General features: G+C 41.9%; 1 protein-coding gene across 1 annotated transcript in view; it reads right to left on the bottom strand.

Annotated features, from left to right (window-relative positions):
* The window catches only part of ABCB7 (ATP binding cassette subfamily B member 7), a 665,610-nt gene that overhangs the window by 341,830 nt on the left and 309,715 nt on the right, over nucleotides 1–14,065 (bottom strand). The window contains exon 6 of the mRNA XM_078688835.1: nucleotides 1,606–1,874. Coding sequence (XP_078544961.1) covers nucleotides 1,606–1,874 — 269 coding nt within the window. The remainder of the gene's footprint in view (nucleotides 1–1,605; nucleotides 1,875–14,065) is intronic.

The raw sequence follows: 14,065 nt of genomic DNA, 5'->3' as shown, positions 1-14,065 counted from the left end.
TGACCAGTACTTAATCTTTTATGTACTGTACTACTCACAGTGCATGCATTTAACATGCACACACTATGTCCTTCACGTACTGCATCTCTCAGAGGCACAAAACATCCAGCACATGCATTTACCCTGCACGCACTACCCAGTACTGCATTATCCCTGTATTGTACCCTTCCAAAGTGCACACACACAGCCAGCACAGATACACAACTTCGGCGAAGCACTTCACACCAAACAGAAATAGAGCAATGGTGATTTAAGCAGACAGCAGCTGAACTTTAAAAGTGAATGAGCCTGAAGGCCCTACTCCAGTGACACAGGATAAAAATGATTTGTTCACTCCTACTGATCACTACATTGTATGCTGCTACCATAGCGCTCACGCGGCTTAACTCTTGGTGAAGGCAGTAGCCTTCCACCACGAGAAGAGTAGCACTTTGGACGTCCCTCCCAGTCCAGTAAGACCGCAATACATGAGATAGGCCATGACAAGCACGATATAGGTTTGGTTCTGATAACAAAAATCAGCATTAGGGATCCAAACAATAGTACAATTGGGCACTCAGGGCAGGGGTTCACACTTCTCCATCCCAACTTATGTATTATATCTGCCAACAATCTTCCCATTTTTTTTTTTAAATCTCCAGAGTGTGTATGAGGTCTTCTCAATGCCTCGTCCTTTTCAAAACAACCCCAACTCCTCATGTAGAATTGAAAACTCCTTGCTGAGACCATACATCATAAATATAACAAGTTGCAGGGCTGGTCCTTAATTCAAAAAACATGTTAATGAATTAGAGGGCAGATTTCACCTGTGTTTTAATCTCACTAAGAATATTCTGATTTTAATCTTCTCTTCACTAGTAAGAAATGTTGCTGGCTTGCAACATAGATGCTTGTAATTCATCTTTACCCTTTCAAGAAAGGCCGCTTTCTCTAATGTTGTACCAACTGCTTTGTTATTTTTTCCAAACAGTCACGAAAGAAAGAGGGCCCCTAAAGAACCAACGAACCCGCAGTACCAGGGGAAAACCCAATATAGCAGCCAAACAGAAACCTGCCTGGAAAATGAATAAAAGTAATTTAATTGGTCAAACTTTTGAATGACAATAATGAGTAAATTTGATATTCTCAATCTCTCGAGAAATATTGAGCTACGAGATTTGTTGTGATTTTCCTTTTTTGGGCTATATTGTGACTTTTTGCGCATTCAAAAGTTTGACCAAATATATTACTTTTATTCATTTTCCAGGCAGATTTTTGTTTGTTTACTGTAACGCTACTTTTTCAAGCCAATCTAAATCCGTTACTTTGCCTTCTACTTATATATTTCATGTCCGTTACAACAGGAGTCCCACACCGGTTCCTTTGAGTTCAACAAAGCCGCAGTCAACACATTTCAGTTGGATTCTACATTCAAAGATCAATCCGAATGAAAGATTATACGACAGCTGGTGCTACACCCTGAGAAACTGTTCCTTCATTTCTATTGCATCTTCAGTCAATAACATTGTGAATGTAGAAATAATACATTTTAATCGTAATGGAATGTTTTGGCCAACGAAAATGACATCTAACCAACAGACAACATATATTGCATGCCTCACTTACCAAGATGCTACTGACAAGTAACACTTCAAACAGGGTTGGGCCTAAATTGAACACCAGAGCACTGAGGACGAAGCTGATGCCTCGTGTTCCACGGTCAATGGCCTTGGAGAGCGCCCCAGTCTGCCTTGTCAAGTGAAATCCCAAATCCAGATTGTGGAGATGAAGGAAGACATTCTTGGCTATCCGACGAATAGAATTCTGGGCTACTTTCCCAAACACTGCATTCCTCATTTCATTGAATAAGGCAGATCCAGCCCTTGATATTCCGTCTAAATCAGAAAATAAAAATAAACATAAGTAAGGACTTATTCCATTTGCTGTGGATGTTTCTTTTAAATGTTAAATTCATCACATATAGATCTTAATTAAAGTTTTCATAGCTAACAGGCTTTTTAAAAAAATGTTGTGCTACATCAGCCTCCTGGGACAGTTTTGACCAGGCATGTGGAAAATATTCAGTTACTTACCTTTGGTGATGCCAGGGCCGGCTTTAGGGCAGTGCGACAGGTGCGGCCACACTGGGTGCGGACCTGTGGGCCCCAGGGGGCGCTGACCTCAGGGGGCGATGCTGTGTTTGGCAAAGACTTAGGATTGGAGAGATGAGAGTGCACTTTTGCCCAGTTATAGTGAGAGAATCCGAGGAGGCGTTCATAGTGTGTGTGTGTGTGGGGGGGGGGGGGCACCAAAGGCTGAGTAATGCCATTTCTGGTGTATACTTTTCACCTAGAAGTAGCTCTCTAGTGCATGTAGAGGACACCATGGGAATCTGGTAGCGGTTCCACCTGCCACAGGAGTCAAAACACGAGCCAGAATACAGAGCCACCTGAGGCACAAGCATCAATTCCTTCACTTTTTCCAGACACAACTGACATTTACAGAGAGGAACCAAACAATTTAAATGACAGCAGAATATGTTACACCAGAATGGAGAAAGAAACCATGCAAACATGCAGATGAAGATCAAGTTGCCATTCTGCAAATGTCAACCACCGCAAGGCTTCTGACCAGGGCTATAGATTTAAGAACTGGGCTCAAAGTTTCCTCAAAACCGTAACTGCCTACTAGGAAGTAGTAGAAAAAACTAAGTGTTGAGGAACATAAATTTACAAAGAAATCAAAAAAACGTACGCAATATAGGTAGGCTGGTTCCTTACCACAACCTTGTTCTTGTGGAAATTATATATGGCTCCTTAGAACATAAGGCTTGATTTCATATATAATGGTCACTAAAAAAAACAATATTTAAAGAAAAGATGCTGCAGACCGCTTTTGTGTTTTCCTTTCACTGGTGTATGGGTTTTTTCTATCAAGGGAAAGATCTTTGTAGACTTCCCAGAAAATTCATAAATACTGGAATGGTAAAGAAAGAAGTGTGGGAGAGGTTGTTCTTTACGCTGCATTAACTGACAAGTGAACTTCTATGGAATAAACACAGACCACATTTTCCTTACAATATGTCAAATAGCAATACAATATTCTCCCGGCAGTGCAGATGGCCACTTCCACACATCATATGTGGACCATTTTCCACTTAAACAAATGATGACCTAGTGAAATATTTCACTGATATTTAGTCAAGTGAATAAATAGACAGTTGCTAAAAGGGAAAGCATACACCCAGCCACCATGGACCTCAGCACAGTGTCCAACACAGGGGTTTGATCGAAACAAACTGTGGACTGTCCTGAGGGACACAGGGGGAGGGGAAGCACTTGTAGTTTTTGTGCACAATTTGAACATGGGACTCGAAGCCTCGGTAAAGTATGGTCCACCAAGGGAATGTCCCCCTACGCACTTTCAGTTATGGAGTGGGGTTCGGCAGGGCTGCATATTGGCCCCCATGTTTTTATCCTATATATTAATCAATTTGATTGGTTTTAAGGAGTTTAATGCAAAGATGTTCCCAATGTAGGAAAATAGAATGGTCCCAGCTTTGTTTCACGCAGACGACTATTCTCGTACCGATTTTATAGAGAATTTGGGGCTGAAAATTAATTGTACTAAGTCTTATACTTGGATATTGGGACCACAAAATGGTAAAACTAAAACTTCTAGAATTAAGGATCATTGTATTGGAAATTTGGACATGTTTTCTTATTTAGGTATTTTACTGGACCACAAATTAAATTGGGCCCCTTTGTTGAAACCACATGTTCAATCTTTTAACAGGGTAGCCCATAGCATAGATGCTTTTTCTGGGTGGGAATATATAAAGTCCTTATTACATCTCTATAAAGCAAAATGTGTCCCAACTGTAGGTTTTGAGGCAGAGATTGGGGATATAAAATCTTGCCTTCCCATACAAGCGGCAGAAAATACATTCTTCAGAAGAATGTTGTGGATTCCCCAGTGTTACGGCAGAGATAGTGCATGGTGAGCTGGGAGCAGATTTTATTGCTGATTACATACAATTGCGTCCCATACTCTTATGGTTTTCCATATGACTCAAAATGAGCTATAGTTTAACAGGAAGATCCTGCGGGATTGAAAGTGTATGGAATATGGTCAGCATATACCTTGGTTCAGCTATATAAAATCTACCCGGATTGTTATGGGCAAACCTCTGCTCTATAATTCCCCAGAGTTCATTTCTACATCAGATATTGTGTGGGTTAATGGAGCTTTTATGGCACATACGCAAGCCTTAAACTCTCTGCATGAAAGCAGTTACACCCACTATAACATGGTGAAATCTCAGTATAAAACAGAACTATATTTAACATTGGATATGCTGGTTTTGCACAGAAGGTATTTTACGTATTTTCTTTGAATTTGTTCCCTCAGCTACAAGCAGCGGAGTGGCACAAGCCATCTCCCCCCCCCTCACCCCCCTCACCCCCCCCCCCTCACTGCACATGTGATATGATATCTGCACTAGACACTTTACATGTTGTTTTTGTTTGCTGGTTCGCGACAAGCATATTCACTCTCTTCTCTTTCCTTAAAATTTTCAGCAAACCAGATCAGTATTATTGTATTTTCCAATTTCTGGATAATTCTTATTTATGCTGCTGTTTATGTAGGATCTTAACTGGGGTGTTTCATGTTAGTTTGTGAAACAGTATCTTACGGATGGAATATGAATTCATTGATGTTTTTACATTGTTTTTTCTACTTTTATGATTGCTATTTCAAATCGAATAAAGATAGTTTGATTGATTTGATTGATATTCAGGCAAGCGGCCAGATTAAATGCAAGGAAGGAAGAAATTTAAGGTCAGACGAGTTGTGAAGCAGTAGCCAGCTTTGCTGCATGATTAGGAAATCTCGTCTGCCTGGCAATCTCCTCAAAAGCAATAAACTGTCTCCATTTGGGATATTTAGAGATAGCGGTCTACCAATGCCGTTTAGGGCATTTGAACAAAGGCATTTTAGGTCTTGCCTACTAGACAGCACAGTGAAAGACCTACTGTGAACTTAAAGGGCTTACAGCTCACCTATTGCATTCTATTGGTTGAGTTTACTGTCACTCATTTGTTTGCTTCTTATTCGATGGTTTGCCTTCCCTACTCTTGTGGTGGTTCCTCCCCTAGGAAGTAGCTTCTTTAGGATTCTTGGATTGGCTAAATTGTATCCTTCCACAGTTCACCTTTAGGGAACAACCTTTCTCTTTTTCATTCAGCAAATCCATGAGTAGAAGTGTTTTCTGGCCCTCACCCTCAAGTGCTGCTTCACTCACCCCTGGACTGTATGTGTCCCCATCTCTTGCAGCTTGCCTGTAAAAGCACAACAAAAGGGATATTTTTGCTGGGGCATGGAGACTTTATGGGTTGTTTTATGTTTATCCGTAGTATTCCACATACTGCATGAGAGCACTAGCTTTGCAAATAATGGCTACTGCACTACATCAGCTGGCGTCTTAGGAGGATGGTGTAATTAGCATGGAACGTATCCCTGGGCTTCTACACCACTGATGGATTCCTCTAACTGATGGTTCCTTGAATTGAAACCATGGATATGTTTATCTGGTATGTATACTACTGTTTGTATATTTTTATCCGAATGATTCATAGGGAACTTTTGTTTTCTCTTCTCCAAGAAAACATCCAAATAGCATCAGGCTCCTTGCAGCAGCTCAAACACAGAAGCCCGCAACTGAGTGAGAAGGTAAGCACTGTTTGGATATGGGTTATTCTAAGAAGAAAAACAAATCAAAGGCGCTTCTGGCTCATTGTTGCTGTACAAATATACACATCTGTGTCGCAGTGTGAAGTCGGACACTGTTTGGATTTTTGCATAGGGTAAAGAAAAATCTAAACAGTGTCTGGTTCAGTTTGAATTTTTTCTTTTTATCTTACTACTATCTTATTTTCTTTTTATCTGTATATAGGAGCCAAGAGGAAAACGGATATATCACCCTACGCCTACTTATGTCAACAATTGTCCCCTCTTTATACACCAAATACTTTTTCAATGATATTTGTACCCCTTCTTATTTGTTCAGTGAAGGAATATTAATCTCAAGTGCACAGCCTGTGGTGTACATTTTCTTGAAGTCGAGAGGTGAGCAAATGTATCACCTTGGAGTAAAAGGAGGCACCTCACCGAAGCAACCTTGGGTCACAATGGTCGACTCATTCAATAAGCTGGGCTTGTCATCAGAGGCGTTTCCTGTGAGTGACAGTAGGATGGGAAGGCTAAAGTAATTTTTCTCTGAGTTAGCTGTTTTGCCATCATCATCAATAAACTATTTCGCATCAGTAAAAATGCATAAAAAGTATAATAATCAATGTCTTTCCACTTTAAAAAATAAATAAAAGTGACAGACGAGAACCCTAAAAATCGTAAAATAACTATCTTCTAAAAGCATATGTAGATTACAGTCCATCAGTAAAACAAGCAGTCTTAGTAAGGCATAATTAATCACACTCCATCATATGCAGACACAGTAATATAAAGTAAAAACCGGAAACCGCAAGTTTAACTAGGACAACCACAGTTAGAGAGTGCCCCTAGGTTTATCGACTGCCCAAAGAAAAGATGCAGAGATGAAACAAACATGACCATTGCTGAATAAAACAAAAGGGCTGGTGCACAATGCCTAAAACCATATCTGCGTAGTAATGGAATAAAAGTTGGACTGTCTGGATCTTTTGTCAGTAGGACAGTGGGGCAGCTGGTTCAGTGAATGGATGTTTTTTGGAAAACCAATCATACTGGGATAAGGTTTATACGAAATTGTGTCAAAATAAATAGGTGTTGGGAGTTATGAACACTACCCAAGTATGAAAATGCATGGTAATTTATAAGAGGTAAAGTCTGATGTAGTGTAAATGTGCTTTTTGCCCTACTCTTGGTCATCCTATCATTTTCTTAGCCAGAAAGAGCTCTTCAAGGTGTCGCACAAAGATGGAGAGTCATACAATTTGCACAATCTAATCTAATGATGCCAGAGTAGTCTCTATATCTCAGCTAGGGAATTCTATGTGTGTGTTCCATTTTTAAACAGTCTCTTACCAATGTTTGGTTCAAACCAACACAGTCCCTTTTCCAAATTGAATGTTTTGTCCTCTAATGAGTTGTATCCTTGTCAGGTCAATATGTCACAGTCGCCCCCTTTTATTATAGTGTTCCTCTTACAAATAGGTTGTAAAAAGTTTTAAAATGTGTCTATGATGACATAAAATGATGTTTATCTGGTTGTGTCACATAGTACATGGTTGAAAACATATCATGTTTTGAGCTGATAGTTAGCACTGGTCAACATGTTTTATTGCCAAGACATTTTTGGTAATTTCATCTTGATCTGAGGACCAAGCCTGTTCAGTGTTGTGAAAAACCATAAGTTTGGGCCCGGCATGGAACTTCTTTCCAGTGGCCTCAATACACAGGTCTAACACAGCAGAGAAGCCAATAGGCAAGCTGAATACTACTGGTTTCCAATCCCTACAGCGGGCTCATGGTGATTGGCTAAAGTCTACTTACACTGAGCTTTAAAGCTGAAAAGCAAATGTAACTAAAATGTACCTATGCAGCTGATGACATCCATTTGAGTATAAAAACAAAGCAGCATGTTGACAGCCAGCCAGGTGCTTGCTTCGTCGTTTGTATCTCAAATCACAGAGAAAAAATGTAACTAAACACTATCAAGAATAAACAAGGCCTACCAATATCCAAAAAACAATGACGTAGCAGAAAGATTTAAAGAATTCTTTGAAGCCCTGTATACCAATGACAGCTATTCCAATACAGAGAAGATAATTCAATTATTCTCAAGTACACAGAAGCTTCACATAACCAGAAAATCCCACTGAATTTATTGTCCCTAAAGGGAAGATCTCTTTCGAAGATATCGAAAACAGTGTCGGATGTCTCAAAAGTATAATAATGCACCAGGACTCAGTGACTTCCAGAGAGAACTGTATTAAGCATGCATTGAAATCCTACCAGCGGAACTCCAACTATCGTTTGAGTACTTTCACCTTCTGTTGATATCACTAAAGTAGTAATTCTGATAATTTATAAAAATGTTTAAGATCAGCAAATTCCAAAAACTACTGCCCTATATTATTAATTAACTCAGACTGCAACATATTCGCCAAGATCCTAGCCTCACATGCAAACTCCTTTATCGTCTCCATAGTAAACTCTGATCAAACCAGTTTTGTCGAGGCCAGAATCTCCGCATTAAAGGCTAGATTCCATGCAAATATCATCTCACTAGGAAACACTGCTGAAGAAAACACCTGGTGTGCAACAGGCTTGGATACCAAAGGCATTTGGTTGAGTTGAACAGGCCTACCTCTTTAAAGTCATAGAATGGGATTACATCCCTGAAGAAGTCAAACATTTTATGCCACCATTTATTTGAAACTGCAAGCATCAATATTAGTCAATGGTCTGAACTTAGAAAAATTCAGGTTAACTAGAGGAACTAGGCAAGTGTGTACCCTCTCTCCCTTCCTCTTCATTCTTGTTATCAAACCATTATTGACAAGACTTTCACTAAACCTAAAACATATTCGAATTACTTTGCATAAATGCAAAGTGCATGAATGCAAAGTGACTTATTTTGAAGATAACTCTTCATTATTAACATGGAAAACTCAATCCCCATCCTTCTAATGGAACTCAATATTTATTCCTCTAGGTCATAATCTGGTCAGCCTGTGCTGTAAGTTCCTTGTTGTCATCACTATTTTCCAATTAGGAAGGTGCCATGCACTCTGCTGTGTCAATTATTTTGCGTGCTCTCGATAGTGTTTAATTTAAATGGAAAAGGCATGCTATGCACTTTGGTTTGTGTGCTCTGTAAACAAGTATGTTTAATGAAGTACAACTGCCTGGTATTTTTGTTAATACAACATGCATTGATTGCTGAACAATCAATTTAAAGGTTGTCCTGGTTTCCTATTGGACTATCTGGGATTTTCGTTTGTAGAACAGCTGCTGAATAATTATACACTGCTGAGCAATTAAATGCATCTGTTTCCTGCTGGTGTGGCTGGTATTTTGTTTTATTTGTATGACAACTGGTAACTAAATGTGGGCCTCCGTTTCCTGTAGGAGACTGTCTTCTGATTGGCAAGCAGCACTATCCACTTGCAAGATGGGCTACAAATACCAAGTTCAATGTGTGTCGCCGCCCGCTTTTCTAATCCGTCAGCAGAGAGAGCTGTGTCACCTGTCTGGAAAACCCAGGGGTTCCGAGTCCTGCAGCCTGCGACAAAAGCAACCCGGACACTATTGCCTGGAAGCTGAGGCTTGCAACCACTCCTGGAATCCCGTCCCTACGAGATGTGTTTGTAAAACGTTGAACCCTGGAATCTAAGCATCTCCCTTGGCTTTACTACGACTACCATTCTCTCACCGCTAATCAACATTACATCTACTTTGGCCCAGTACGAAACTTAGGTTAACGCACCAGCTCCACGCCTCTTGTTTTTGGTTTCTCCTTTCTTCACGGACACCCATACAGTTTGAATCTAAATGGGGAAGTTTTAGCTGAAGAAAAAGGAAAAGGGACAAATTGTGTGAGCTGTGTGAAGGGAGACAGTAAACAGAATTGTTATTATCGATGAAGAAACTAAAAATCCGAGCTTAGGATGTAGTGCAGGGGTAGTTCAAAGGACTCCCATGTGGACTTGGATTAGTTCTGGTTTATTTTCCCCAAGACTCTCTCTCAAAAAAACTCAACCCTTTTTTGAAAAACAGCAATTTTTCGCCAAAGTCTAATTTTGCCTTAAAGATAGTAGCTCAATGGTGGTCTGTGCAACTGGGTTTAGAGATTGTCGAGGTAAGCCACAAATAACAGAAGGGGGAAGGGCGAAAAAAGCATGCTCAAGCTGCTTGTAAAGCATACATGTATGGCTGCCTAAAGCAATTGTATTATTTTCTCACACAGTAACCTCCCCTAGCAGAAGGAGTAAGCCTTACCACTCGAGTGAGCCTTATCTCTAGAACTTGAAGGGTCCAGCTCAAAAGGATCAAAATACACCAGTCATCAGAACCACCGCTCTCTCCACAACCCTCCATACCCCCATGCTCAGTCATTGGTGTCAGTCATCTCTTCTGAAACTAAGGATTAACCTTAGGGGGAATTGGTAGAAGATCTAAGGTTCCACAGAAGTCGTTGGATTTCAGGTGAGTGGCCCATGGTGTTGTACTTTAGCTCCGGACACAAACAGACTGGATTCTGAACATTTTCAGCAGTATCCCTGCATGCTGGTAGGTGGTGCCAAAGGTCCTGCGTCAACATCATTTCGTGCCAGATGTGACATGTGCGGCCCTTTATCATTTACCCATGTGCTCTGAAATCAGTTCCTTTCAGATTTGCCCACACCTGAAGACTCTTAGCCAAGTTCAGATCAATCGTGAGCAGTATGCAGATCTTTAAGTTGAAACCTTATTAATTGAAAGAGCCCAGTTTAATGAACGGATAGACGGGAGGGTCAATGAGAGATCGGCTTCTAGACAAAGTATCTACCAGAAAGAGCATTACTCTAGGCAAGTAACTTCTAATAGAGACTTCTAACCACAGATTCCTCTCCTTTTGAATAGATACCCAAACAGTGCCTCTCAGGAGTTTGTACTGAAGGATCAAGTGGGCTAAATGCCCTTACTGGCAGAACTGGATGCTTAGATAATAGTGCTTCGTGAAAGTATGGATCGATGCCCATATAGAAGACTGACAAGTGTCTAGAACAGACACCCCATGTGCTAATGCAGTGGTAGCGGGCTGGGATCTGGTAGAAGGAGCCAGCAAGGAGCCATGGAGCTGCTTTATGGCCAGTGCATAGCAGATCTTAATGGAGAGTACAAGCAAGCAAGAGATGGTCCTCTTCTGATAGCTTTTCCTTTCTTTGGTCCAGTGAACCCAAAAAAGAGTTGATCATCCTCACAGTGTTCTCTGGTACAGTTAAAAAAGGAGGCATTATCTTCAGAAGAAAAGAGGCTAGAGTCAACAGGGCCAGTTTGTCTTGGTAGAAAGTGGCATGTGGCAGGTTAAAAACAGACCCTGTAGCTCACTTACACACAGCGCCAATGTTATGGCAACAAGAAAGACAGTCTTCAGAGTCAGGAGTCTGAAAGAACAACGGAGTAAAGGCACACACACAAAGAATGTTAGAACTAGATTTAGGTTCCACTGGGAATCGCAAATGGAGAAGGGAGAAACATAACGCCTTAAGGAATCGCATCACAACCTGTGACTGAAACCACGAGGGGTGATCCGGCAACCATAAAAAGGCCAAATGAGCCAATGGCTAACCTTTACAGTGCACTTAGCAAGGCCTTGGTGGGCGAGTGACAATACAAAAATAAATCTTTGGACAGCTCAGCATGGAGGAGGTCCATCTGTTGTGAAGTGCAACAGGCTACAAACTTCTCAACCCCAGGTGTTTACGGATTTGGTTGAGGGATCCCTGGCTGACAAGAAGCCATTAATGACCTCGGCATGTAGGTCAAAAGCACTCAGCTGCGTCCGCTCAATCTCCAAGCATGGAGGTGGAATTTGCACAGGTTTGGATTCAGAACACTGCCCTGCTGCTGTGACAGGAGGTTCTCTCAAATGGGGCAGCTGGATTGGATGGACAGAAGCACTTGTCTAGGAGTTCTGATTACCATACACTCTGTGCACAATCCAGGGCCACTAGGATGACTTGGGCTCAGTCGGTCCTGATCTTCTACGGAACTCGGGGCAGGAGAGGTATTGGCGGAAAGAAGTAAAAGACTCCATAGTTCCTCTCTACGCAGAACACGTGTCCGAACGAGAGACGCCATGGAAACTCCAACATGCAAAACAGCTGACAGGGTTCTCCCCATTCACAGAAAAAGAAATCTAGCACTTCCTCCGCTTTTCGTGATCCACAAGGCGTTGATGGCTTAGATTATCCACTCTGGTGTTCAAGGAACCCACAATGTGGTGCTTCACCAGAAACATTACCTAATAGTCCAGCCATGTCCAGAGATACAACTCTTCTTGGCACAGGGTTCAGGATACCACCGCACCCAGATTGTGACAGGACCACATGGCGGTGGTGTTGTCCGTGAGCACCTGCACCAGCTTCCCTTTGATGGATGGCAGGAAGGCTTTCAATGCCAAGCAGATGGCTCTCAGCTCCAGAAGGTTGATATGAAGCCAGGCCTCCAATGGAGACTAGATGCTTCTGATATCCACCTCCTCCAGATGGCCTACCCGACCCAGAAGCAATACATCAGTCATCACTGTCAACTCCGGGTGTGGTAAATATAGAGTCTGATATTAATCCAATTGCGGTCCCGCAGCCACAATTGAGGGTCTTTTGCAGTGTCCTTCGAGATCCAGTCTAGATCTGAAAGATCCCTGGGATGCTATTTTTTGCAGTGCAGATGGGACACAGGCTAAGTTGGTGGAGACTTATTGGAGAGCTGGACAGGAGACATGCCAATTTGGCCGGGCTTTTACGAGTACCAGACAGAATATGGTGTTTGACGCAAAGCCCCATAGGATACAGGTCTGCAGTACAGGAAAATGGGAGTGGTGAACTGGACACAACATGGCAGAAATAAGGGCAGTAAGGTTAATGGTGGGTGCCAATGGGGAAGTTAAGTAGGGACAGTGGCGGAACCAGCAAGTTCCATTAGTTCTACACCACTGCAAGCATCACTCACCTTGCATAACGCTCTGTCCATTATACTGAATGGATGCTTCACCGTCCAGGCATCACAAGGAAAGCACTTCCCTTACTTATTGCATAGCAGAGATCTCATGTAATGCCAGAATTGGGGAACAATCCACCAGCTACGTCCTCCAGATGTCATTCACCTTGAAAAATAGAATCCAGTAGTTCCTGCCTACTGGCCCGTGGGCACAGCTAGGTGAAAACACACAAACTCGTGAGGGAGTCTGATGAGGGCACATCACATCTCCATGTCCGATAGCGAAAACCGTTTACAGCCAATCCTGTTGCGCCAACAAGACACGGGTGAGTGCCTACAAGCTACTTGCTGGTATGCATGGTGTAGGTTTATCTGACCAGAAGGAAAAAATTATATCCTTTTGATTCAAGGGAGTTTACCTTGAAAGTTAAGCTGTGGTCAAATAATGTCTCAGTAGACGTTCTCACTTTCATACCCTCTTTCAGGCCTGGAGAACGACCAGATATTATTAATGGCTACTTGTTAAACGACAATGAGGGTTCATGTACTTTACAGTTGTGATGTTTATTTTCTCCAACTTATGTCGACCATAAATGCTTACAACAAATGCAAAAGAAGTAAAGTCTACAGTTCCCCCTTGCTTCTTAAAAAGTAAAGATGCATACCTGCTTCTTAAAAAGTAAAGATGCATACCTGCTTCTTAAAAAGTAAAGATGCATACCTGCTTCTTAAAAAGTAAAGATGCATACCTGCTTCTTAAAAAGTAAAGATGCATACCCCTAAAAATACAATCTTGCCCAATTGCACTCAAAAGTCTAGCGAGGCTGGGACAGAGAGGGAGTGAGTGGCGGTGCAGGCGAGCCAGAGTTACAAATTTCTAGACTTCCTTATGGACCATCGCATCTGGGAATGTTATGTTTACATCAGTGAATGTATTTAGACAGGAAAGTGTAAAATGCAGGCTCTCTCGAGGAGCAGGGCAGAGCACGACAGATTATCTAATGTGGAGGGACAGGATGAACCCCTATGGTTCTCTAAAATTCCTTGGCCGACGGCTAGAAGTAAATGAGAATAGTACTAACCTTTTGGGCTTAAGACGTCCTGAAACAGGCTAGCCCCATGTCCAGGATACCGAGACGACCTAGCTGTGTTACCAGTGTCTGGTGGTCCTCGGTATCTAACGCTGCAGATAGGTCCAATGACATGAGGGTCCCACGGATGTCCATATCGAAGGCTTAGGTCACTCTCACACTACAACAACCAGTATCTCTTAAATGCATTGGGTGGAACAGATCTTACAAGGGCACTAGTGGAACAATCAAGAAGCTGAAAGTGGCACAATGTATCAATGAAGTCTTGCATCAAATACAGCCCCCTGATT

This window comes from Lissotriton helveticus, chromosome 4_1, assembly GCF_964261635.1.
Source record: "Lissotriton helveticus chromosome 4_1, aLisHel1.1, whole genome shotgun sequence".
Lineage (NCBI taxonomy): Eukaryota > Metazoa > Chordata > Amphibia > Caudata > Salamandridae > Lissotriton > Lissotriton helveticus.
The sequence above is the reverse complement of the archived record's forward strand: the minus strand, read 5'-3'. Positions and strand labels throughout refer to the sequence as shown.